The sequence below is a fragment of the Anolis carolinensis genome, chromosome 3 (genome assembly GCF_035594765.1).
Source record: "Anolis carolinensis isolate JA03-04 chromosome 3, rAnoCar3.1.pri, whole genome shotgun sequence".
NCBI lineage: Eukaryota > Metazoa > Chordata > Lepidosauria > Squamata > Dactyloidae > Anolis > Anolis carolinensis.
Window position 1 is genome coordinate 163,080,906 of NC_085843.1, and position 27,760 is coordinate 163,108,665.

Sequence of the window (27,760 nt, forward strand, 5' to 3'; positions counted from 1 at the left end):
CATGATATACAAGTCAGTATGAAAGGATGTTTCCATATGGGACTCAGTCTCTCTCTGTTTTAATATTCTACAGTTCAGGTACAAAGAGGCCTTCTTGAGGGACAGGGGTCACCAGATTGGATTGCGTAATGTGGATGATGATCCCAAAATGGCACACTTCCTTAAGATGGGTTACCTCCAGAGTGACAACCAGTACAAAAGGGATTTTGTCAGAAACAAAGCCCAATTCAAAAGCCAACTTGATCAACCAGGATTCATGCATGCAAAGAAAAGTCAACAGCTTGCGAGTGATGTCAACTACAGGCAGCGCCTTCATCAATATACTTGCGACCCAGAACAACTGAATTTAAAACATGCCAAGAAAGCGTCCACAATGCAGAGTGATGTAAGTAACTTTGCTATTTAAATCAGAGCCTCTTCCTAGGGTTAAGGAAAGGCTGCATCTACTTTCTACCCAAAATATTCATACCCAAAGTTGGTCTTCACAACATCTTCTAAGTAAACAATAACATGAATATTGGCTATGGGCTTCTAGGAATTACAGTAAACGTAAGTAACAATTTTGAGCTTTGATTTTCTCATCCTTTGAAATACAAATTTAGCATCCATAAATGGTGCTGGAACTATTTAGTCTGAGACACTGGGCCTTCTACTGAAAAGTTCACAGATCATAGAAAATCCATTGTTAACTTGGACTTCCTGGACAACAATGATAGTTTCTGGGAATTCTAGCCCTGCCCCACAAATTTCCAACATTATTTTTGGAGTGATGAAAAATGCATATTTACGTACGCAAAGAGAGAAAGAAGAAATGATAACTCTAAATCAGTGTTTCTCAACCTGTGGGTCCCCAGATGTTTTGGCCATCAACTCCCAGAAATCCTAACAGCTTGTAAACTGGCTGGGATTTCTGCGAGTTGTAGGCCAAAAACATCTGGGGACCCACAGGTTGAGGACAACTGTTCTAAATGCTGACATAATGGTGAACAGTGTATATGTAGAATATTTTTGTCACATTCTGTCATTCACTTTTTGCCTTGAAACTGTTTCTTTGGTACAGTAGAGTCTCACTTATCAAAGACTCGCTTATCCAAGTTTCTGGATTATCCAAGGCATTTTTGTAGTCAATGTTTTCAATATATTGTGATATTTTGGTGCTAAATTCGTAAATACAGTAATTACAACATAGCATTACTGCGTATTGAACTACTTTTTCTGTCAAATTTGTTGTATAAGATGATGTTTTGGTGCTTAATTTGTAAAATCATAACCTAATTTGTTGTTTAATAGGCTTTTCCTTAAACCCCCCTTATTATCCAAGATATTCACTTATCCAAGGTTCTACCGGCCCGTTTAGCTTGGATAAGTGACACTCTACTGTATTTGGGAATCTTTAGGTTTTGAAGTAAGGCTCTCATCTTTTCCCCGGTCAGAGAAATGAAAGTCCAAGATGCTATTTTATGGAACATATTTTCCATATTATTGGAAGAATGTGAGGTATATAGTCCCAGAAAGACATTTGCAATTAATGATTACTCTTTTTTGAAGGTCAAGTACAAATCGGATTTGAACTGGATAAAAGGCATTGGCTGGACCCCTCCAGGTTCTTACAGAGTTGAAATGGCTAGAAGGGCTGCTGAGCTAGCTTTTGCACAGGAACCAGAACATCAAGAAACTTTGGACCAGTACAATTTGGACACTGTAAGTGAATGAATCAGTCACATACAGCCCGGAAAACATACAACAACCCAGTCACATTTTATTTCAGCTTCCAGAGTGCAAAACCCCAGAGTGCATGACGGAGTGTTTATGTCCCAGTCTTCCTGAGCCCATAAATGTGCCATTTACATCAGCAGTGTTCAGACAGCCCGGGAGAGCAGAGACCAAATAAAAAAATTGCAGGAGCCCTTAGTAGTAATGTTTATTCAAAGATTAAGCATTTGTACTAGTCTATCAACAGCAATCAACCAGATAAAGGTCACTTTATATTAATTTTGCTTTTGTTTTTGTGTTTTTGTGTGTTTAAAATACCAGATGAAGTATCTTTAATCACAGTTTTTGTAAATGGGAATTGTGGATTAGCATTCACTAATATCTTGTATTTGGAATCTATTTTGGTTGGCAGGAACAGACAACCAGCGAAGGATCCCAACAAGTCAGAATCAACCCCGATGCATCAGAGATTCTCCAAGTTAAGCGGAGAAAAATGCAGCTAATTAAGAAATAAGCTGAAATGCAGGCATCTGTCGGAGAAAAAGGCATATGTTTTTCAGCTTGCTCTGCAGGTTATGTAGCTGTTCTGACTCCCTGATTAGCATATAGGATGGCACCTATTGTGGGTGGGGGTAGGGGAGAAACTAATTCAAGTAATTTAATATTGATCTCTATATTTTTGTGTGGATATTATAAGTGATCTCACATTTATGTATTGTGTAACTTAGTATTTATTATGCTGGCAAATGAGATTTATATTAGATGACTGGCAGGCTCAGCTTACTAAAAACGAATGAATCATGATTTGTTGAAAATAAAATTATTTGTATTGAAAGTAAATCATAGAACCCTTTTCTGTGTTTATTAGCACAAACAATGAAATTCTGCTTTCCTTCATTTTCCATATTCATTTATAGTTGAACATTCTAAAGATGACTTGATCAGACTCTTGACAATGCCATTCAGTGTGTGGAGGAAGGTTAATGAGATTGTAAAAGGTGAATTCGGTCCTTTGTGGGTTCATTTGTCATGTCATTTATTTATTTATCATGTCAGAAGCAAATTGAGAATACAGTTATAATGTATAGAAATATCACAAACAAAGTTAAAAACTTGGCATTATACTAGATTTCCTTTGACCATAAGCTGGCCACTTCGAGTGCCTCTGGTGTCGCTATAAGAAGGTTCTCCATTGTGCATGTGGCAGGGCTCAGGCTGCATTGTAGTTAGTAGTCTGGGGTTTGCTCTTTACCACACTTGCCTGTCACGGACTACACTTTGTAGCAGTGAAGACATTTGTGAGTGAAACTGGGTAAACAAATTAGAATCAGTAGGAGAAAATGTGTGAGAGAATACAGTAATGGGATACTATTCTTTCTTTTGTAGTTAAGTGGTAAGGTAAAGGTAAAGGTTTCCCCTGACGTTAAGTCCAGTCATGTCTGACTCTGGCGGTTGGTGCTCATCTTCATTTCTAAGCTGAAGAGCCGGCGTTGTCCGTAGACACCTCCAAGGTCATGTGGCCGGCATGACTGCATGGTAGATTTGTACAAAATATGGAAAAATTACTTTTTGGGCTCCAGTTTTTAGAATCCCCAGCCAATTTGCCTGGATCTGGATCTGGACCTGCCCAGGAGATGTAGTTCAATTCCAACTCAGCTATTCACTCATTGCAGTACATTGGGCTAGCGTGTCAGATGACACAATACTTTTTTTATTTGGAAATATGTTTGTCTGTAGAAGATAAAAACTAAGCAAATAAGCAATTGTTTTCCTAGTTGCTTCTAATATAGGCATTAATTGCCATGTTCCCTTTTCTAAGCTAAAGCAAGACAATAAACCATAAAACAGTGCAGTAAGAGATCACAAAGAACCCCAGGGAAGCATATATATATGCTGCAAAAAGACAAATACCATATAAGAGCAATAGTACAATTACAATTTAGATATACATACTGAGATATACTTACTGAGTTCTGTGGGACATACTCCAAGATAAGTGACTATAGAATTCTTGTCTCGTTGTTTAAAAATTACATTTAGAAATTCTTGTTTCCCTGATGTTTTGGGGAAGATATGGACTAAGTTTACCTTTATTTCTGTGAAGTATGTTTTTTAATTGGGTTCTTCTTGGATTTTTGTACGGATCCAGTTAAGAAATCTTGTCACACGGGTATAAACCCCTGGTTTATTTTTTAATCCACATTGGTCTCCCCAGCTCACTATTCCATAGAGGTAATAAGATCTATTTTTTGCACAGGTTAGAGGACCGCCTGAATCTCCCTAGTGAAAATAAAAAAAAAACATTTAGTTTCAGGAACAAATCTTGACCATGGATGAACTCTGATTCTTCAGAAAGATGAGAATTTATCATAATTATCTTTCCATGATTTAATAGAAAAGGGATATTGTGAATGTTTTTGCATAATACTGGAGACAGTAAGAGGTGTATGGAATTTGTGTGCACCTAGAGAGCATGGAGGAAGTAGAATCAGTTTCCATGATGTTCAGAAAATAGATCTCACGTCCTGGGCTGTCCTGTTAAACCATTCTTCTTCCCACCATTCAAAATACATCTCTTAACATCTCCTTGGGATGAGTAATTTCTTTGATACTTTATATTTTGTGAACTGCTTCAAGAGACTGTTTCTAATACAGTGGCCAGGAGTCACTTCGTGGAATCAAAAGAGACCCCAAGAGCCATACAATCCAATCCCCTGCTAGTTTTGGGAGCTTTTAAAGATATTTCTAGACCAGGAGTGGTCAAGTTCTAAGCTCTAGGTGAGTTTGTTTCCAAGATGTTCTATGTGAGCTACACTGCTTTTAAAAAGCATGTTCCCCCCTCCAAAAATGGGAAGTTTATTTCTGGAATAGAATAGTTTATTTCTGGAATAGCATAATAGAAAATAATTAAAAAAGCAGACATAATTTCGCATGCACTCAAGCCTTGTGTTTTGCTCTACAATAAAAGTATTACTCATTAGAGGTGTGCAATTTGGCCATTTTGGGGTCCATTGTTGGCTGACCCCTCATTCTGTTTACTGGGAAGTTACTCAAATGGGGAGAGGGTTTCCCATTTTCATTCAGTTAAAGGCTCAATCCTCAGCCATTTTAAGGTCTATCTGCATGAAACCTACCTCGGTTTTAGACCCCATTTACAACTGCAGGCCTGCCAAGTTTCAGAATTCACCAATCTATTTTAATATTTATGCATCACATTTTTAAAAATAAGACAAACTGCAAGTGAGGGTTCTGGGAATTGTAGTTGCCAGTTGCGCCCATTCTCAGCCAATCGGAGCATGGACACAACCAGTTTTTTATTGGCTGGGAAACAGAGAGAGAAAAAAACCTTCAACTCCCATCATACTCCGAGAGGAACTTTTAAATGCCCACCCAATGCAAGTGCTGCTGGGAAAGAGAGTTCCCAGGGCCCTCTGTAGAGGAGGAGGCAACTTTCCAAGAAGAAATGGATGGAGGCTGCTTCTGCTGGGGAGAGAGAAAAGACGCGGCAGATCCCTGCCTCAGGTATATTGCAGACCTAACTCCTTCCTCTCTAGAACCGATAAAATCTGGCTCCTTTAATCTGTTTTGCCAGGGTTTGTGGCTCCCTCCTCCCGGTTCTGCTTTTGGATATTATATAAAACTAGCTGTGCCCGACCACACGTTGCTGTGGCAAAGTGGTGGCGGTATTGGTTAAAAATTGTGTAATTTTTATTTGACGTTATTTGTATTTTTTAATTAATTTTATTGTAACTTATCTTTTTATTTATTATATTTTATTATTTTCTTGTATTATTTTTAGTTATTTTCTGTTATTATAGTATTTTATTGTATTAATTTTTTAGTGTTTTTATTATTTTTATTGGGTTGCTAGGAGACCAAGTTGGAGGAGCTTAGCCCTCTAACTGGCAGCAATTGGATAAAAGCAATTATTCCTCTCCCTCTAATTAGGACTTTATTTTTCTTTTCTTTTTGTTGTATCAACCTAGAGCCATGGATGGTGGGGTGTGTTGTCAAATTTCGAGGTTGGGGGGCCTGTAGTTTTGTTGTTTTGTCTGGTGCCGTGATTCCATCACTCTTTTATATATATAGGTGGACCACCAAATATCACAATTCATTTTTGTTCAAATTGATTCAGGCCCAAGCCTACTATTTACCAAGCCTTCAAGGAATGGCGATTCACAATTTTGAGACAAGTTTTGTTTTAGCTGAAAGATGTCTGTGAAGGACCAGGGCAGAACAAGTAGGCTTGGGAGGTTGGCCTCCAAACAGCACAAGTCCAAGCCCAGCACTATATCCCCTTTGTTATTTTTGCTGAATCCGCTAGAGTAAATTTTCACATTTTATAGTGTACCGATTTTGTGATTTCATTCATAAACTGCTTTATAAAGAGTTCTGATCAATAAGGATATAAACCATCACTTCAATAATATAGATTATGTCAGTGTAACATGAAAAGAACATACATGTAGAGATAAGGAAAATTAAGTTGAATAGTTCTGGAAAAGATGGGGATTGCGAGTAATGTTAATAAGATATATCATGGGAAACCCTTTGCTGAATGACAACTCTCCTGTGTTTCCATGGCTTGTACCAATTCAGCTTCTAAGTCCCCCATAGGCTTGCCTGTCACCAGAAGAGCTGCTGTTAGTTTGAAGGACATGCCTCTCGCATCATGTTGAAAGGAAGGAGGTTGTTGTAATGTATCTGATACAAGAAGCAGATACATATGTAGTACCCTGCCAGACATTACTCTGCATAGCCTATTTACATTTTGTTAAAAGAGAAATTAGTGTTCAAATACCGAAAAAGCAACAGACCTGACAAGTATCAGCTCTTGTTCTCTGAAGATTTCCTGCACAAAGCATGCTTTCATCCAGTCTGTTATTATATGCACTTGGTGCGTTACACTGCATCTGGGAAATCAGCTTTACTCTGGCATCTAACAGCTGATGAGATGATTCACCTGCAAGATGAATGCCAGAAAAATGAAGAAACTCTTACTTCTCATCTTCCCACTGAGAAACCTTTGTTTTCAATCTATATAGGATCACAGAATTTTTTTGTGGGGCCCAAAATATGATTATCTGTTGGAAGGTTTGAAATTTAACAGAAGTTTTGCCTCCTCAATCATTAAAAGGTAGGGTTTGGAAATGAATAGGAGAAAGGCTAGCAAGGGTAGATATCTCAGTGAAATTTACCTTTGAAAACATGCATTTTGTTAGATTTGGAAGCTGCAAATTAATGTAAGAAGATTCTGGCCTGCTTGACTTTCAAAAGCAAGGTGGAGTCAAAATGGACTTTGGTCAAAACTTTACATTTGTTACAGGATACTTTTTATTCATTAGCTCAATGAGGGCCAGATCTTGTACAAATGAGATTTCTCAATACAATTTTGCCACCATTAGCTTTGATCCAATTTTGCTAGAGCAGATATTTATCTAAAAATTCCTATAATTGACACTTCACTCAAGGATGCTCACAGAAGTTAAAATCTGTGAAATACAACATCATTATAAGATGTCACAGAAAGAGATAACCAGTTTCCTAATGCCAAACTGTTCTGTTAACTTGCTAAATTACTGCTTTAAGTCCCATTCAGTGAGAAAGGGAGAATATAAATCTAATAAATAGATATCGATTTGTCTATTCAAATTACAGTAGAGTCTCACTTAACCAACATTCGCTTATCCAACGTTCTGGATTATCCAACGCATTTTTGTAGTCAATGTTTTCAATACATCGTGATATTTTGGGGCTAAATTCATAAATACAGTAATTACTATGTAGCATTACTGCATATTGAACTACTTTTTGTGCCAAATTTGTTGTACAACATGATGTTTTGGTGCTTAATTTGTAAAATCATAACCTAATTGGATGTTTAATAGGCTTCTTCTTAATCTCTCCTTATTATCCAACATATTTGCTTATCCAACGTTCTGCCGGCCCGTTTATGTTGGATAAGTGAGACTCTACTGTACCAGTTGTTAGTAACTGTGGGAGCTGAAGTGCAAAACACCTGGAGACACAAGGCTGGGAGCCACTGACCTAAGTGCATAAGCTAGGTAAGGACATTGGAAACATAGTGCCATCTGCTTAGATCATTTCCATGTGCCAAATTATTATTATTATTATTATTATTATTATTATTATTATTATTATTGACACAACAACATAGTATGACACAGCAAACAAGATAGATATGGTGGATGCCGTATCACAAAATCACAAGTCGAACACTTCCCAAGTGTTTAGGACTGTGTAATGTATTTTCAGATGTGTGCAGATCCCAGTAGGGTGGCCTTTTGCAGTTGGCAGATCGTAATTTTGTCCATGTCTATTGTTTCCAAATGCTGGCTGAGATCTTTTGGCACGGCACCCAATGTGCCGATCATTATTATGCCGATTATTATTATTATTATTATTATTATTATTATTAATACACCGCTTTATCTCTCCTGGAGGAGACTCAAAGTGGCTTTCTGGTCAAAGAACTAAATTTCTAGAATCTCTTACTGTTCCCATTTGCTGACTTTTTTGGCATCAGGCAACCAGTGTGATGTAATATGTTTGAAAAACTCGAAGTTATACTCAGCTATGAAACTCACTGGGAAACCTTTGACATATTAGTTTTCTGCTTAAATTAATTCACATGCTGATTGTAAGTTTTTTTGCAGCTAGGAATAAGAAAAGAATGAAAGATAAACAAAAGGCTTAACTATTGCAGTATTAACAGGCCAAATCTTTTGGACAAGATAGTCTTGATTGTGTGTGTGTGTGTTTTATGGATGACTGCATCATGTAGGAATTACATTTTATTAACTCACATCACCAGCACATAATCTACAAAATCTGCATACCAGATGCTTGTTACTTTCAATATGAATTAAATCAAAAGATGTACACAGTTCATATTGGATTATATTGCTCATAAAACATGAGGGTACTTTGGGGAACATGATTGACATATTGTCCACCTGCAATTTTACAGCACCTCATTAACTGTAAATTGAAAAAAAATATTTTTTTTTAAAAAAGAAAGCTCTCATTATCTTATTTTAAGCACAAGAATGATTTCATCCTTCCAAAGAACTCACAGTATGTCACAGAAGCTTAGCTGAACATGAATAGATTTGGCAGTTCAGTTTCAATATGCATCCAAAAATCCAGATGCTGCTTATCAAAAACTTATCCAAACCAATAGGCTGGAAAATACTGTCACAGTTCCTGGGTTTCTTTCCTAGTTATGGCTCAGAATCCATAAATGGGAGCATATAGACTCATTCACTCTGTTTTGATTCTTTGAATTAAGTCAAGAAAGTGAGTGGCATGTGACAGAAATAGGGATGAGGAATTTGCAGGAAGATTTGGCCTAAATATTGCTTCTTATTTTGACTCTAAAACAGACTGCCACATTTTGAATTTTCAGCAAAGTTTACTCCCCTCCTCCTTCATACTGCAAAAATGTCTTCATGTTGAAATGCAAGGTATATATTTAGGATTTTATAATATGTGGCTTCTCTCTACCAAATTGACTTATTCTACACAAATAATGAGTGGTAGCTGGCTTAATCCTTACCTGCCCATGTACTTAGTCAATTCTTACATACCTTGTTTATCTGAAAAAGCTGTAACATTACCAACAGCCTGGATTTTGGAATACCAGCCATTTATGTTGAGGCTAGCCATTACTATAGAGAAATCCCTGCTATGTGTACCAACTAACCAAATGAGGTGTTGGGACATGCAGCAAGGCCTCTTCTGAAGATCTGAACACCAAGAGCTTGAGTTAAGCTTAGAAGCAAATTGGAAGCCAATGTAGTTCTTGTAGGACTCATGTTAAGTAGTCTCTAAAATTCATAAGCAGTCTAGTTGCTGCTGTTTGCACTGGTTGCAACTTCCAAATGCTTTTCAAGGGAAGCCCCATGTAGAGTACATAACAGAAGCCCAATTGAGAAGAGCTCAGGCATTGAACCACTGTGGACTGCAGCAACCTGGCTTTAATCTGAAATTCAAAACACTCTGGTCTCACATGTTTTGGATAGAGTTACTCATCATGTAACTTAAAAAAATCAGCATGTATATCCAAGCTATTGATGATCATGATCTGGTTTTAGTTTACAGAATTATTGTATGTCTGAGAATGGTTGGTCTTATTTTGTATTGTTTGAACTTTTTAAGAAATTGTTTTAAAGCTATTTTTAGCCCCGGTGGCAAAATGCGTTAAAGCACTGAGCTGGAGACCGAAAGGTCCCAGGTTCAAACCCCGGGAGTGGCGGGAGCGGCTGCTGTTAGCTCCAGCTCCTGCCAACCTAGCAGTTCGAAAACATGCCAATGTAAGTAGATCAATAGGTACCGCTCCGGTGGGAAGGTAACAGCGCTCCATGCAGTCATGCCGGCCATATGACCTTGGAGGTATCTATGGACAACGCCAGCTCTTCGGCTTAGAAATGGAGATGAGCACCAACCCCCAGAGTCAGACATGACTGGACTTAACGTCAGGCTAAACCTTTACCTTTTTACCTTAGTATTATAATACTATATTTGGATAAAAGGCTGTATGAAAACATACACACACAAACACATACAATGTAAAAATAGGGATTAATATATTTATACATAAGGATAAGTGTTGCACTGTCAATTGGCTGTACTGCCACACAGCACCCACTAGCAACTCACCTGTTTCTGTATCTCCCCAACCTGATATGTAGCAGTCAGTATTGTCGGGAAAAATTCCACCTGGTAAACACACCGATTTGACATATTTTGTTTCTATGGCACAATGGCCATTTTTCGGTTTCAGTTTCAACAAAGCTGTAGGCAAAATAGAAGACAATATTTTGAGGCCATATTGTTCACGTGTTCATTCCGAATTGTATTATGAGCAGGTGAAATTTGAACAACTGTGTTTGTGAAGTCTCTATTTCTTGAACAAGTTGGTTTTTATTTCTCCATTTCTTTCTCAAGATTAGACTAGCAAATGACACTGACAGACCATTCCATGTTTCTTGGTCTTGGTGATTGATTTTGGTGGATTAGAGGCAAGAAGCAACTAAAGGCAGAAATAGGGGCATTGGAAGAAACAGCAACAGCTTCACTCTTTCATTACCACCTTTCCTTTTTTCAGTGGTGAATAATATCACCAGGGTTTTCCCATGCCAAGAGTGGCCAGTGAACATGAGGTTGGTCTATACAAATTCCACCTCAAATCACAGGAGAAGAGGATCTCTTGTGAGACTTCAAGATTCCTAGGAAATGCGAGATCTTCCGGGAGTTTAGAAGTGTTGTGGAAGGTTGGACACTCCCTAGGTTTGAGGTGGACATATATCTCACATGTAATCTCATATCTCGCATATGATCTCCCCACTTTGTCATCTATAGAACGGAGAGTAGAAAGATCACGTCAGCTTCATGCACAACAAATGAATGCTGTCTGAGGCCATGTTGCTTCATACCAAATGCTTGGTCTGCAATCAAATTTGGCACTTGTTCTTTCCAAAAGCAATTACAAGCTGTACTCATAGAAGATCAATTCTAGAATAAAATGCCTCAAATTGGGATCATCTGTTGTGAGTGAAACATATACACACATTTTTCTGGCTCTAAGGTCTACAAGTGACTGAGAGAAGAATAGCTGATACACAATTTGGGGTTGCACTGCTTTTCTAGCTGGGGGAAGGCAAGGAGGAAGAAGAGTAGCACCACACAATCCGTGATCCCAGCAGGTGGACCCCCAGCATTTGGAACCCAAAGTCATTTTTACTAGAGCTTTTGATCTATGTTAATTTTATCAATCTATATATATAAAAGAGTGATGGAATCCCGGCGACCAACAAAACAACAAAACTAAACATCCCACAACCTCGAAAATTGACAACATGACCCCTCATCCACGCCTCTAGGTTGATACAACAAAAAGAAAAGAAAAATAAAGTCCTAATTAGAGGGAGAGGGATAATTGTTTTTATCCAATTGCTGCCAGTTAGAAGGCTAAGCTCCGCCCACTTGGTCTCCTAGCAACCCAATCAGCCCAGGGGACAGGCAAAGTTAGGTCTCACTTAGGCCTCTTCCACACTGCCTATAAAATACAGATTATCAGATTTGAACTGGATTACATGGCAGTGTAGACTCAAGGCCTTTCCACACAATTATATAACCCATTTATAATCTCATATTATCTACTTTATGAGCACCAACCCCCAAAGTCAGACATGACTGAACAATGTCAGGAGAAAACCTTTACCCTTTACCTTAACTACCACCAATTCCTCAATACTTTATTTCCCATATCACCATACTTCGCCACAGCAACGCGTGGCCGGGCATAGCTAGTATTTGTATATACTGTATGTATTTTTATCATTTACAATTTAGCTTGTAAATCACCTAGAGCATCTTGGATGGAGTGCGATTAATAAGTAATTAGATGATGATGATGATGATGATGATGATGATGATGATGATGATGATGATTTTACTTTGTTTCAAAGGTTCAGGGGTTGGTCTGCTGAAGGTGTTCTCGACATATACAAAAATACAGGAATGGTGGCATTTCAAATGGCCGCATTACGGCTGATTTTCAAGTCCCAAAGAGGGCAGATTCCATAGGGTATTTAAACAAATCTTCCTTTCAAAACAATTAAAAATAACATGTTCTAGAGTGCTTTGTTCTAGGGACTCGAGGGACCTCGTAAGATGGTCCTTTGTAAAGCAGCAGACACCAGGGGAAATTGTGGAGCAGCGTAAGGAACCCATCTGGTGGTGTTTCCTACTGTCGGGGTCTGTCCTCTGCCCTCCTACGGCGTTTCCCCACTGTCCCCTGCTTCCTCTTTGGCTCCTCTGCCTTTTTTGAATGGGCTCTGCTGCCGCAATGCTGCCGGTATGCTGCCGACATGGAGCCCCACGAAACCCTGCCAAAAATAGCCTTGCATCATGTGATGAGCTCCAGAGGACTCCATGCCAGCAGTGCAGAGAAACAGGGGGAAGACACTTCTCTACCTTTATCTGATGAGGTTGTAACCCAGCAATATATTTTCTCTCCGATTTAGCCCTGAACTAATGCCTACTGTTTGGTTCTTTCATCCTCATTAGCAATGATGTGTAAGATGGTATGCAACATGTGTCATGAGACCAGAAACTTGCCAATGTCATTGTATGGGATTTCATCACGTTCTGTATAGTGTCCATGTTTAATGATCTTTTCTACATCAAACATCTGTTCATGATACTCCCTGCAATCGAGATCTTGTTTTCCAAGGGCCACTTGGAGGGTACGTGCATCTGTTCTTCTGAGAGAAAAAACAAAACACATGGATAAAGAATTACAGAAAAAAAGGGATGCCAAGATCATACAGTTTAATACCTGTAGTGGAACTGACTATCACAAAAAAAATCCTATTTTGGCATGTACTTTCAGATAGTGCAAATACAGTGTTCCCTCACTATTTCGCGGTTCATTTTTCGCAGATTCGTTGTTTTGCAGTTTTTCAATAAACTCTAAAAGGCTATTATAAATCATAAAAAATTACAATTTACAGCCTAAGGAAGGGAGGAAGGAGAAGCCAAAGGGAGAGAAAAGGAGCCCAAGCGGCAACAGGAGGAGCGGGAGACGATTTATCAACACACAATTGGTTGATAAAGACTTAAAATAGTGTATAACTACTAAAATAATGTATAAATATTAAAATAAATATAGCCTCCCTACTTTGCGGATTTTCACTTATTGCGGGTGGTCCTGGAACCTAACCCCAGCGATAAGTGAGGGAACACTGTATATCAGAAGCTTCTTATATTTGTTCTTGTAGATCTTTTAAACTATACAAACACAGAAAGACTACCTTCTGGCAATTTCCAGTAGCAGCTGCAGCATTTTATTCCCATTATCAAGTAAATTTATTTTTAACTCTAAGACATATAGATACAAAACATTTCTTCTACTACTTATATATATGTTTAGACTTAACAATACTATGATGACCCAGTTTATCAGTGAAATGCCACTTTTGTACTATGGCAGAAATTTGGCTATCAAACCATAGGACAAAAGGAACAAACTAATTGCTATTGTTATCTTCCTGTTTTTATCTATGATTCCAACTCATCATATTTTTGGTAGGATTATAATTTGATTTTCTTGGTACAATTTCCCCAGAGTTTTGCTCTTGCCGTCTGCTTAGGTTGAGAGAGTATCACCTGGTGGGTTTCTCTGGCTGAGCAGAGATTTGAATCCCAGTCTCCCAGCTCCCAACTCAGACCACCATACAATGCACCCTGATTTTAAAAAACCTTTGTATGAGCCCTATAGAAGATCCAAGAAATCGCTATAAACACCTTCCCAAGAGAATGGGAAAAGTGAGCATAGAGATGACAACAACAGGCTAACCCAAGGAGAGAACTCGTGCTTCTTTAGGCCAATCTGGAAGATCCTGGGAATGAAAGAATATGCAAGCTATCTGCCTCATTTTTCTGCAGTGAGAGATATGGATAATGTCATGGAATCAGTTCTGTGGAAAATTATAGGATGAATAGAGTAGATCCTCAATTCTGAAACAATGTACAGTATGCCAACATAATGGAGCCATGGAAACCCCCTGGGTGACTTGGGCAAGCCACACTCTCTCAGGCTGGATCTGCACTGTCCTATATCCCAGGATCTGATCCTAGATTAGCTGCTTTGAACTGGATTGTATGAATTCACACTGCCAGATAATCTGGGATAATCAAATAATCTGGGATCAGATCCTGGGATATAGGGCAGTGTGGAAGGGGCTTTGGTCTCAAAGGAAGTCAAAGACACACCTCCTCTGAACAAATATTGGCAAGAAATACTGTAAAAGGTAAGCCTTAGGGTTAACCTAAGTCAGAGGAGCCCCCGGTGGTGCAATGGGTTAAACCATTGTGTCGGCAGGACTGCTGATCTGAAGGTTGGGTTGCTGATCTGAAGGTTGCCGGTTCAAATTCAACCCGGGGAGAGTGTGGATGAGCTACATGTGGGGACATGAGAGAAGCCTCCCACAAGGATAGTAAAACATTAAACCTCTGGGTATCCCCTGGGCAACGTCCTTGCAGATGGCCAATTCTCTCACACCAGAAGCAACATGCAGTGTCTCAAGTTGCTCCTGACACTAAAAAAAACCCCTAAGTCAGAAATAACTTTAAGGCATACAGCTACAACTTAAACATTATATATTTCTAAGCATTTTAAGAAAGCAGTTGTAACTGTTTCTATTCATTTACATTGCTCCAAGATGGCATCAGTATGCTTTGGTATGAATTTTGAGTCTTAGGTCTCTTGCCTATCCTGTAGATCAGTGTTTCTCAAACTCTGCTCCTCCAGATATTTTACATTTCAGCTCTCACAATTCATAACAGCTGGTGAACTGGCTAGGATTTCTGGGAGCTGAATTTCAAAACACCTGGAGAGTTTGAAAAACACTGCTGTAGACTAAAAGTCAGGTGAATGCTTCTGACAAAGCAATGACATAAGTGTTTACTAAAGGTGAACTGCCTACCTTATTGAGCATGTCTTTATAACACAAAACTGTAAAGAATGTATATATGTACAGTAGAGTCTCACTTATCCAACATAAACGGACCGGCAGAATGTTGGATAAGTGAATATGTTGAAAAATAAGGAGGCATTAAGGAAAAGCCTATTAAACATCAGATTAGGTTATGATTTTACAAATTAAGCACCAAAACATCATGTTATACAACAAATTTGACAGAAAAAGTAGTTCAATACGCAGTAATGCTATGTAGTAATTACTGTATTTATGAATTTAGCACCAAAATATCATGATGTATTGAAAACATTGACTACAAAAATGCGTTGGATAATCCAGAACGTTGGATAAGCGAGTGTTGGATAAGTGAGACTCTACTGTATGTATATTATTAGAGCCTCCAGCGGCTCAGTGTGTTAAAGCGCTGAGCTGCTGAACTTGCAGACCGAAAGGTCCCAGGTTCAAATTCGGAGAGCGGAGTGAGCGCCCGCTGTTAGCTCCAGCTTCTGCCAACCTAGCAGTTCAAAAACATGCAAATGTGAGTAGATCAATAGGTATCGCTCCAGCAGGAAGGTAACGGCATTCCATGCAGTCATGCCGGCCACATGACCTTGGAGGTGTCTATGGACAATGCCGGCTCTTTGGCTTAGAAATGGAGATGAGCACCAACCCCTAGAGTCGGACACGACTGGACTTAACGTCAGGGGAAACCTTTACCTTTACCTTTTATGTATATTATATATGAGTAAAAATTTGGCATTTTCATTCATATTGAGAACTATACACTAGCAAGGCCAATATAGAAGCAATTCAATCTTGCTGTACATTACAGCAAGAAAAAATAGCTGGTAGAAGTTACTGATATCTAATCAGTGACTTCTACCAGCTATTTTTTCTTGCTGTAATGTACCATGTGGAAAACAAATAGCTTGTCCATAGCATGCTTACAGAATACAATGTGCAGCAGTCAGGACCCAGCATGCCTCTATCAATGTTCCTCCGCAGAAGTGTCCCTTTTGCCAAAAAGGATTCAATGAAAATTTTCTCTGAAGAGAAGCTTGCCATGGATGCTTTCCAGTCATTGTCTTGGTACCACCATAGATTCGCTTTATTGGACTCCTTGTCTCTGGTTTTCCACATGTCCTGGGTATGTTATCCACTGTAGGGCTCTTGGTGGACATGATGGTATTCTTAGAGAACTCTGCTGGAATACAAAAGTGACAATGACATTTGAAAATATTCTAATGGTATCATCATATCTTACAAATGTTCGAGTGGCATTATAATTTCTTATAAAGCCTCTCATCCCATTCAGACATAATTAAGATAACAATCCATTAGTGTCAAGGACAGAACGCCACAAGATTCAAAGTAACAGAGTTTATTAGATTACAGAACTCAAAAATGCCCGTAAAACACAAGGGCCAGGCAGTTTTTTGCCTTTAGGAGTAAAAAGGGGCAAAAGTAAATGTTTAAAAGATAAACCGGATTAAACCGGAGTTTAATCCGGGTAAAAACAAACTGCTTGCTTCAGCCTGGGTATAAACGAAACGAAAGCCAAGGAACAAAAGATACAAAGAATGCAACTAATTGGCAGCAGATTCCTCTCTGCTGCCAACACTGTGCTTAGAGTAACTTGCGTCGCTCCCCCACACACACAGCAGACAGGATCTCCAACACGAGTAAATCAGCCAAGGATTGTAGCAGTTGAGTAGACCAGTTCCGTTCCGTAGATCAAAGCCAGAAGCAGACGTTTGTAGTTTTTCCAAGTCCAAGAAGGGGGGAAGACAAGCCGTGGTCAGTTCAGTCCGAGTTCTCAAAGCAGGAGATGGCGTCCGTCAAGAAGACGACGGAAGGTCAAGCTAATAAGAGTAAGCACAGGTTTGCACAAACAAATGCCCACACAATCCCTCCCGCCGTCTGACCCTGGATTCCAATCAACTTACGTCACAGCACAGGAAAGCACACAAGTCTTCAGGGAAGCGTCCCACACACACACGGATCCCAAGCGTTTGCCCAGATTACCTTGCCCAACGCAATTTGCAATTGCTCTCAAGCCCCATTTTATGCCAGTTACAAATCTTCATCACTGTCAGCTGTCCTCCTTAACCCGGGCGTTTCCTCATCACTTTCCTCGTCAGAGCTGGAACACCTCTGACTACGCCCAACAGCATCTCCAGCTGTGGATCCCGTCCCATCCCTCCAGCTAAACCATGGGTCTAATCCTGAAGGTCCCCATTCATCTTCTGTCCCATCATGGCCAGTGGCACCCACTTCCTCCCTTACCCGAGTCCAATCCATCTCATCCTCCTCTGAGCTAACCAGCCCCTCCTCCATTCTCTCCGTAAACCCTTCGAAAGACTCCTCGTCAGATGGTGCTGCAAATATGTCTCGCAGTCTTTTTCTCTCTCGCTCCTCGAGAGTATCTGACTCTCGAGGAGTCTTACGCCCACGTCTGTCAGTAACAGAGCCATGAGGCTCAATCATAACACTATCCCCTCTCACAAAGGCCTCCTCCCCCGATGGCGGAGAAGTGGCAGTGATACCCTCCGCTATAGCACCACGACGACTAGAGGTATCAAGTTTCAACAGCGAACGATGAAAGACTGGATGGACCTTTAAACTAGACGGTAAACGCAAACGAAACGCAACAGAAGAAATCTTTTTAACGATAGGAAAGGGACCCAAATACCGAGGCGCAAACTTTCCCCCAGCCTGTTTAATATGTTTGGAAGATAACCACACCAAATCCCCTTCTTCCAACTCCTCCCCTGCCTGCCTGTGGCGGTCAGCCTGAGTCTTCTGCGTTGCCTTAGCTTCCAACAGTAAGCGACGGGCAACATCATGCAATGCAGCCATTTCCGTAGAGCGGTACACAGGGTCCGAAGAGACCACATTGGTCGACGGCGCCACACCTCCCCGTGGGTGAAAACCATAAGTTAGCTCAAATGGCGTATGCTGACTAGACGTGTGCACCGCATTGTTGTAAGCAAATTCCGCCACCGGTAACCACTTTACCCAAGCCGTGGGTTGATCTAAACAAAAACAACGCAGATACTGCTCTAAGAGCCCATTAACCCGTTCCGACTGTCCATCCGTTTGCGGATGGAAAGCTGAAGACACGTTTAACTTAGTCCCCAAACACTCATGGAAGTGTTTCCAAAAGCGTGACACAAATTGCGGAGCCCTATCTGAAATAATCACCTCGGGTGCTCCGTGCAAACGATAGATGTGCTTTGTAAATAGTAAGGCCAACGTAGGGGCCGCCGGAATGGTTGAACAAGGAATAAAATGAGCCAGTTTACTAAATAAATCCACCACCACCCAAATACAAGTATAACCCCCAGACTTAGGCAAATCTGAAATAAAATCCATGGAAATGATTTGCCATGGCCTCTCCGGAACAGGTAAAGACGATAACAACCCTCTAGGGCGCCCAACAGGCGTCTTACTCTGCTGACAAACGGCGCAGCTGTCACAAAAGCGCAGAATGTCTTGCCGCATCTTTGGCCACCAGTAGCTCCTGGTGATAAGCTGTACGGTCTTGAACCTGCCAAAGTGCCCAGCCATGGGTTCGTCATGGTGGGCTCTAATCACCTCCAACCTGAGGGTCCCCACTGGTACGTAAACCTGCCCCCTACGCACCAATACCCCGTCTTGATCCTGGAGATGTGGCAGTATGGTACGGTTACCTGCAGAGAGCAGCATCAGTTGCTCCTGAGTCCACACATCATCCTTCTGAGCCTCAAGGATCTGGTCATGTAACCCAAGCTCATTATCTACAACACACAGAGAGGCAGTAGGCAAGATGGTCTGACATACTACCTGCTCATTGGTCTTAAATTCCGGCTTGCGGGATAAAGCATCGGCCCGCAAGTTTGCCTTCCCCTCCACGAACTGCACCTTGAAGTTAAACCTGGAGAAAAACAAAGCCCAGCGGATTTGACGCTGGTTTAACTTCTTTGCTGTTTGCAAGTGCTCTAAGTTCTTGTGATCAGATCTGACCACGATCTGGTGCCGTGCCCCTTCAAGCCAGTGCCGCCACACCTCAAACGCCACCTTAATCGCCAACAACTCCTTCTCCCATATGGTATAGTTCTGCTCGAAGGGTGTTAGTTGCCGCGAGTAAAATCCACAGGGACGCAAGGTCCCTGAGGAATCCTTCTGAGACAATACAGCCCCCAACGCGTAGCTAGAAGCGTCCGCTTCTACCACGAACGGTCTGTCAACATCAGGATGGGTTAGTATGTTGTCCGATTGAAAACTAGACTTTAATTGTAGAAACGCCTCGTGAGCTTCCCGCCCCCACACAAATGGCTGTTTCTTGCGCAGAAGCTGCGTCAAAGGTACCGTGAGCTTTGCAAAATTCGGAATAAACTCCCGGTAGTAATTAGCGAAACCCAAGAACCTTTGTACATCCTTCTTAGTCTTCAGCTCCTGCCATGAGTTGACGGCGTCAACCTTATGTGGGTCCATTTTAAGTTCCCTACCTGACACTACATGACCTAGGAACTCCACTTCAGGCACATGAAAGACGCACTTGGAAGCCTTGGCGAAAAGCCCATTAGCCCGCAGTCGGTGCAGAACCTGCTTGACATGTTGACGATGTTCTTTCTCGTCCTTAGAAAAAATCAAGATATCATCCAAATAAATCACTAAAAATTGGTCAATTAGGTCCCTGAACACATCGTTCATGAACCTCTGGAATACCGCAGGAGCATTACAAAGCCCAAAAGGCATGACTCGGAACTCGTGGCATCCGAAACACGTGTTAAATGCCGTCTTCCATTCATCCCCTTCCCGTATACGGATTAAGTTATAGGCCCCCCGCAGGTCAAGCTTGGTAAAGACCTTAGCCCCTTGCACCCTTGATAACAGTTCCGAGATTAAAGGGAGCGGGTACCTATCCCGAATGGTGTATTTGTTTAGGATCCGATAGTCACAGACCAGCCTAAGTTCCCCAGTCTTTTTGGCTACAAAGAATACTGGTGCCGCAGTTGGAGAACTAGATGGGCGAATAAACCCCTTGGCTAAATTTTCATCTAGAAACTCCCGCAAAGCTTGCCTTTCCGGTACAGTCAAGGCATACAGCCTCCCTGCTGGCAGTTTCGCACCTTCTGCCAACTTGATGGCGCAATCATATGGCCTGTGCGGTGGTAACTTGTCCGCTTCTCTCTTACAAAATACATCAGAGAACTCCCCATACTCAGCAGGCACTCCCTCCATATCAGAATGAGTAACATTTAGAGTGCAACAATCCTGCCTCTTTAAGATCACTTTACGTGTTGCCCAATCTACTTGTGGGTTTACTACAGCTAGCCAATCCATCCCCAGGATCACGTCATATCTAGGCAAGCTCGTAATATCCCACACAAACGTTCCCGTTACTCCCTGCACCTCCCACGTTACTGCTGAGGTTTCATGGTTAACCACCCCAGTCTCCAGCAATCTCCCATCTGCTCCTTCCACCCACACGTCGCATGCCTTGCGCACTCTAGGAATGCCATGCTTCTTAGCAAACTCAATATCTACATAGGAGACCGTAGCCCCTGAGTCCAGCAGTGCCAAAGTAGAAACAAGTTCCCTTCCCCCAACAGATAATGTAATGGGTACGAAAACATGCTTCCTCCCCTCAGTTGACTGCTTGAGGAGCCCTAGTGCGTTGGACTCACGTCGCACTAGGGCTGGCCTTTTCCCGAAAGCTGGGAAGGTTTCACATTACAATTTTTGGCAAAATGCCCAGCATTCCCACAGTACAAACACAAGCCCAGCTGCCTCCTACGGCTCTTTTCCTCTGTAGACAGCTTTTTAAAGACCCCAAGCTCCATGGGCTCTTCCCCCATCACCACAGGTGCCCTGGTTACATGCATGGGTGGCGCACACATTGCTTTTGAGTGTTTACGAGCCTCGAACCTTGCGTCTAAACGCAGCACCTTAGCTACTAAGGCGTCCCAGCTTTCAGCCGGCTCCAAGCGTGCTAATTCATCCTGGAGCATATCACTTAACCCGGCAGTAAATAAAAGCATGAATGCATTTTCCCCCCAATCCAGCTGGTGGCGATACAGGTTAAACTTATTTAAGTAATCCAAAACAGTCCCCTTTCCCTGTTTCAACCGATACAGAGCCCACCCAGCGTTCTCCGTGCGGAGAGGATCCCCAAAAGTATCAGTTAACAACTTTTTGAAATTATTCAAATTGTCCTTGACTGGGTCATTTCCCAAAATTAAATTAGTGGCCCATTGTCCTGCGGGACCGGTCAACAAACTCAAAATAAAGGCCACCTTGCTAGTGTCTGTAGGAAAAGCATGAGCACTGAGCTGAGAAAAATAAAGCTCCACTTGTGCCAAAAAGGTTGGCAACTTGCACCTGGTTCCGTCAAAGCGTTCAGGAGTCAAAACATGTCCTTTCACAGCCTGAGCTGTTTGGCTAACGGTAAAAGCCGTTTGCAATTGGTCTACTTTGGCCCTTAACTCATCCATCGTCTTCCTGACGGGTTTATTGCTGCAATAAACTTTTTATGGGCGTTGGGCAATCTGTCAAGGACAGAACGCCACAAGATTCAAAGTAACAGAGTTTATTAGATTACAGAACTCAAAAATGCCCGTAAAACACAAGGGCCAGGCAGTTTTTTGCCTTTAGGAGTAAAAAGGGGCAAAAGTAAATGTTTAAAAGATAAACCGGATTAAACCGGAGTTTAATCCGGGTAAAAACAAACTGCTTGCTTCAGCCTGGGTATAAACGAAACGAAAGCCAAGGAACAAAAGATACAAAGAATGCAACTAATTGGCAGCAGATTCCTCTCTGCTGCCAACACTGTGCTTAGAGTAACTTGCGTCGCTCCCCCACACACACAGCAGACAGGATCTCCAACACGAGTAAATCAGCCAAGGATTGTAGCAGTTGAGTAGACCAGTTCCGTTCCGTAGATCAAAGCCAGAAGCAGACGTTTGTAGTTTTTCCAAGTCCAAGAAGGGGGGAAGACAAGCCGTGGTCAGTTCAGTCCGAGTTCTCAAAGCAGGAGATGGCGTCCGTCAAGAAGACGACGGAAGGTCAAGCTAATAAGAGTAAGCACAGGTTTGCACAAACAAATGCCCACACAATCCCTCCCGCCGTCTGACCCTGGATTCCAATCAACTTACGTCACAGCACAGGAAAGCACACAAGTCTTCAGGGAAGCGTCCCACACACACACGGATCCCAAGCGTTTGCCCAGATTACCTTGCCCAACGCAATTTGCAATTGCTCTCAAGCCCCATTTTATGCCAGTTACAAATCTTCATCACTGTCAGCTGTCCTCCTTAACCCGGGCGTTTCCTCATCACTTTCCTCGTCAGAGCTGGAACACCTCTGACTACGCCCAACAGCATCTCCAGCTGTGGATCCCGTCCCATCCCTCCAGCTAAACCATGGGTCTAATCCTGAAGGTCCCCATTCATCTTCTGTCCCATCATGGCCAGTGGCACCCACTTCCTCCCTTACCCGAGTCCAATCCATCTCATCCTCCTCTGAGCTAACCAGCCCCTCCTCCATTCTCTCCGTAAACCCTTCGAAAGACTCCTCGTCAGATGGTGCTGCAAATATGTCTCGCAGTCTTTTTCTCTCTCGCTCCTCGAGAGTATCTGACTCTCGAGGAGTCTTACGCCCACGTCTGTCAGTAACAGAGCCATGAGGCTCAATCATAACAATTAGTTTGTTGCTGTGTGCCTTCAAGTCCTTTCTGACTTATGGTGACCCTAAGGTAGAACAACCCTAGGCAGAATTTCTTTACAGGGGGTCTGCCATTGCCTTCTTCTGAGGCTGAGAGTATGTGACATGCCAGTGGGTTTCCATGGCCGAGCATGGAACTGTGGTCTCTCAGTGTCCTATTCCAATCACTACCCCATGTTGGCTTTCTACACACTCATAGCCCCTTCCTAATTTCCTCAGTTCCCCCTTCTCTCATTCCCAAATTGGTTTATTCTATGGAGTGGGAGATACAGTTAGATAAAACATCTGAACTGCCTATGAGATATATGCAAAGCATGCTTTTAAACAATGCTGTGACACAAGCTACATAAATATAAATTATAAACTTAACAAGTCTATGGGACAAATGGTTAGACAGAAAAGCTTTGTTTTCAAAGATCATGGGCTCAGATCACAAGAATTGGCTTTACTTAGAGGTCTCCTGTTAATCCTTCCAGGAGGCCAGAAGGTAATCCCCTATTCCTAGAAGAGTTCTCTCTAGAGAACCGGTAAAGAGAGAGTTTTCAGGTAACAGAAATAATTTTATGAGGACAGGGAAGAGGGAGAGCAATGTAGAAGGAATTTCCACAGTTCTGCAGTCTTTTTCTAGTGTGACATGGTTTTAGGCCATGTAATCTAGCTATAAGGCTTTGATATGACAACCACTACAAAGAAACAAGAAACCACAGGAAACATAAGCATATTCCGGTATCTAAGTGATGCGAGTTCAAATGGAACCAATACCTTCTTCCTATGATCTTAAGGATACCTTTCAATTCTGAAATAGATCCCAACAGAAGTTGAACTTCACAGCATCAAATCTTGTACTCTTGGTGCACGAGTATAATCCCTGAATACCTCATGTAAGATGTTATTCCACCTTTCTGTGAATGGTTTGTTTTTAATCATTTTCTCTGAGAACTCTTGATGATAGATATCCCAGTCTATTGTCAAGATATTATTTGTTTGGCATACTTCTCCTTGCTTTAAAAATACCCTCCTACTTTACCCCGAGTCCCCTCGAGACGCCCTGAGTCTCCTCAAGTGAGAAGGGCAGGGTATAAATGTTGTAAATAAAGTAAATAAATAAATAGATTCTACTCTTGGGCTGGGTTTCAATAATATTTTTTAAAATCTTGCTAGAGTCCCTACAGTTTAGTGAGCTGCGTTCTAGATGGCACAGCATTTGCAACAACTGCCAATCTAAATCACAGTTTCTTTTTCAGTTGTAATATGTTCCGTATCCTTATCCACTCTACCTGATGCCGGGCATGGGGAGACATCACAGAAGTCCCATTTCAATTTGTTACTTGTAGTGACAAAGCACCAAGGTCTTTCATCACCATCTGGATTCCTGAAGGAGACAGGTTTCAAAATGTACCAGCCACAACAGTGTAATGATTTAAGAAAAGGAGTTAACAAGTGAAGAAAGAAAGAAAACACAACTTAAGAATGGTCAAAATGAAAAGGACATTGCTGGCTCTCAGGTGGCAGTGAATTGTCTTAAGGCAGTGGTTCTCAACCTGCTTATCCAACGTCCTGCCGGCCTGTTTATGTTGGATAAGTGAGACTCTACTGTAACAGAAATTGGAGGGAGTATTCCTTGAATTTGCCTCTGGATTAAAACCAAAGTGCTACAAATTAGGAAAGGAGGTTGTAGCTCAGTGGTCCTCAACATGGGGTCCCCAGATGTTTTTGGCCTACAACTCCCAGAAATCCCAGCCAGTTTACCAGCTGTAAGGATTTCTGGGAGTTGAAGGCCAAAACCATCTGGGGATCCCAGATTGAGAACCACTGTCTTAAGGATGTAGTTTATGCTTTAAACAACCTATACATAATGCTAAACCTATGTGGGTTTACCACCTTGAGTAGCTCTTTTAAAGTTCAGGCTAAAATATGGGGCATATACATTGTATCCTTGACATCAAAATCACCAGCCTCGACTGAAAAATTGTGCCAGAGGAGTTGACATTATACAACATGCTTCTTATTGTTGTGTGCCTTCAGGCCATTTCTAACATATGGATACTTTAAGGTAAACCTGTCACAGAGTTTTCTCAGCAAGATTTGTTCAGTCAGTTTGCCTTTGCCTTCCTCTGAGGCTGAGAGGCACGACTTACCCAAGGTCACCCAGTAGGTTTTCATACTGAGAAGGGATTTGAACTATGGTCTCCCAAAGTCCTAGTAAAATCCTCAAACTAATGTACCATGCTGATTCTATCCCAATAAAATGATGTTACAGATAATTTTTAAACCCAAGTTCTAAGCTCATTGGTACAGCCATAATATTATTTTTTTGTGCCAGAAAGACGTTATATCCAAGATCACAACCATTATTAGTATTGGCAATAAATAAAATTTTTGCAGGCCACACCACTAATGGTGTGTTCTGCACCGTTGAAGAGTAGTGAGGTGACAGGAGAGTTATTTCTGTGTGAATGGAAGATAAGATGAAGGAAATATTCCTATACACATGACCACCAGATTACCTGCAGAAGTTATGATCACCAAGGCCATGATCGTCAGCATCTTCCATAAATGAATTGTAATTACTTTCCAAGAGAAGATGGGAATTCCAGTGAAGGCACGTTTTGTGGAGTATTGTCTGACTAACATTTCCTCTATAGGTAAGCCCATTTTCTTTAAAACAGTCTTCAGTTCCTATAACGAAATAGCCACTTTAGATTTTCTTTGAAAATTTTAATTTGGGCATTCCCTCCTTATGTTTCTTGCATCGTATTGATAGAGAAAAAGGATTTTTTAAGCTGTTACTTGCTGTAATAAATTGCAAGAATTTGCAGCACTTTATCAGTCACCTCGTGTTTACAATATTTATATGGTGCACCTTACCCAGTCTACTTTTACAACCTCTCAGTCTTAATCCATGTTTTTATTAGTTCTTGTCATTTGTTTTTATTGGGTAATGTTTAAATTTTTATAATTGTGCATGTCTCTTGTCTGTTGTTGTGTTTTATATTGCTATTGTTTTTATTCAGGCTTGGCCCCATGTAAGCCGCCCTGAGTCCCCTTTGGGGAGATAGAGGCGGGGCATAAAAATAAAGTTATTATTATATTATTATTAAACTCTGAAATAAATTCCTGCATGTCAATAGCAACAAAGATGTAGCTAAAGCGAGATGTGACTTCAAGTTGTCTTTTGACTTATTTCATAGAATTTTCTTAGGCAAGGATTTCTTGTAGGTAGTGTTTCCAGTTTCTTCATCTGAAATATAGACTATAGCATCTGGTATTTGTTGTTGACCTGCCATTAAAGTACTAACTAGGGTTAACCCTGCAATCAGATGGGATCTGATGCATTTAGGGCATTTAGGTCCCCTCAAAGCTAGATAGTAAAGGTAAGGTAAATGTAAAAGTTTTACCCTGACATTAAGTCCAGTTGTGTCCGACTCTGGGAGTTGGTGCTCATCTCCATTTCTAAGCTGAAGAGCTGGCGTTGTCTGTAAACCCCTCCAAGGTCATGTGGCCGGCATGACTGCATGGAGTGCTGTTACCTTCCTGCCAGAACGGTACCTATTGATCTACTCACATTTGCATGTTTTCAAACTACTAGGTTGGCAGAAGCTGGGGCTAACAGCGGGTGCTCATTCCGCTCCCCGGAATTCGAATCTGCGATTTTTTGGTCCGCAAGTTCAGCAGCTCAGCGCTTTAACACACTGCGCCACTGAGGGGAGATACTTGTACAAACTCTACCTTTGTGACAAAAGTACTAAGTACTATATCGTTTTTCTTAGGGAATTGCTAGTAGTGGAAAAGAATGAATCAATCTTTTTCTCCAATGATATCCCACCCCATGCACACTCAAAAATACAGAACATTTCCTCACCTATTTCACAAAACCTCCCTTTGAATGTCTCAGGGCACTTGCAACTGAACTTGGATCTTATCCGATGCCTCTGACAAGTTCCTCCATTTTTGCAGGGATTTGGTTGGCAAGCTGATTGTGCTGTCAAAGTTTAGAAAAACAAAATAAAATAGGACATTTAAAGATATTATGGCTTGAATAAATAAGAAAAAGAGTTAGTCTGAACAGGACACTTAGAAGGCAAGCATGGGAAAAGTAATGACCATGGTTAAATTCCTTGTCAGTCCTTAAGCTTACTGGCTTTGAAAAAAACACTTTCTTTTTTCCCTTGCCTATAGAGTTACTAATACAACACATGTAACTCTACTTAAGTTGTATGGAGAAGGATGGGCTCCTTCTGGGTATATTGAATATTTTAAGATATACGATAGGTAGAACAGGCTAAGCAGAGGTTGATATTTTTTTAGGCCAGAAATATGGGGCAGCATTAGTTGTAGTTAATATGGCACAATATTAGTTGTGTTAGGATTTATGGACAATGTGGGATAGCAACTATTAATGTTTTGTTGGTACTTACCTTTGTCACAAAATGACGCTTTGTAGGGATGTCGGCAACTGCATCGAAAGTAAGGCGCTCTTACAGTTACAAGGCAGTCTCCTCTATGACAATTTATTCTTTTACATGTGTTTTGAACTGTAGTATATGACATAAATAAAACCAACAAGAAAATTAAGTATATTTTGGCCTCTATTTTATTATGTTTTTGCTATATTGTTGTTGTTGTTATTGAAATATAGATCTATTCCATCACAATCACAGATCGACAGCTAATACAAACACTAGAATTTTATATTTTATTTCATTCCATGACATTTAATTTGCATCCCAGCTTTTTCCCAAGGTTGGGATACAAGGCAGCTGACTGGAAAACATATTTAAATGTTTAATAAAACACTATACATTATAAATATAAAATCATACATTAATGTG

The 27,760-nt window shown here is 41.0% G+C and overlaps 2 protein-coding genes across 6 annotated transcripts in view; one reads left to right on the top strand and one right to left on the bottom strand.

Annotated features, from left to right (window-relative positions):
- nrap (nebulin related anchoring protein) overlaps positions 1–2,553 on the top strand; it is a 93,511-nt gene extending 90,958 nt beyond the window's left edge. For all 3 annotated transcript variants that reach the window (XM_003223428.4, XM_062975710.1, XM_062975709.1), the window contains 3 exons: positions 74–385; positions 1,549–1,701; positions 2,126–2,553. In XM_003223428.4, coding sequence (XP_003223476.2) covers positions 74–385; positions 1,549–1,701; positions 2,126–2,227 — 567 coding nt within the window. In that variant the 3' untranslated portion in view covers positions 2,228–2,553. The remainder of the gene's footprint in view (positions 1–73; positions 386–1,548; positions 1,702–2,125) is intronic.
- Positions 1–27,760, bottom strand: part of habp2 (hyaluronan binding protein 2) — a 75,897-nt gene that overhangs the window by 1,722 nt on the left and 46,415 nt on the right. For 2 of the 3 annotated variants that reach the window (XM_062975711.1, XM_008114740.3), the window contains exons 5-13: positions 27,347–27,463; positions 26,791–26,910; positions 25,436–25,607; positions 24,206–24,300; positions 16,170–16,425; positions 12,859–13,004; positions 10,396–10,530; positions 6,531–6,676; positions 3,802–3,993 (exon numbers count right to left, since the gene is read on the bottom strand). In XM_062975711.1, the coding sequence (XP_062831781.1) occupies positions 3,826–3,993; positions 6,531–6,676; positions 10,396–10,530; positions 12,859–13,004; positions 16,170–16,425; positions 24,206–24,300; positions 25,436–25,607; positions 26,791–26,910; positions 27,347–27,463 (1,355 nt within the window). In that variant the 3' untranslated portion in view covers positions 3,802–3,825. The remainder of the gene's footprint in view (positions 1–3,801; positions 3,994–6,530; positions 6,677–10,395; positions 10,531–12,858; positions 13,005–16,169; positions 16,426–24,205; positions 24,301–25,435; positions 25,608–26,790; positions 26,911–27,346; positions 27,464–27,760) is intronic. The other variant, XM_008114741.3, reaches the window with a different exon arrangement.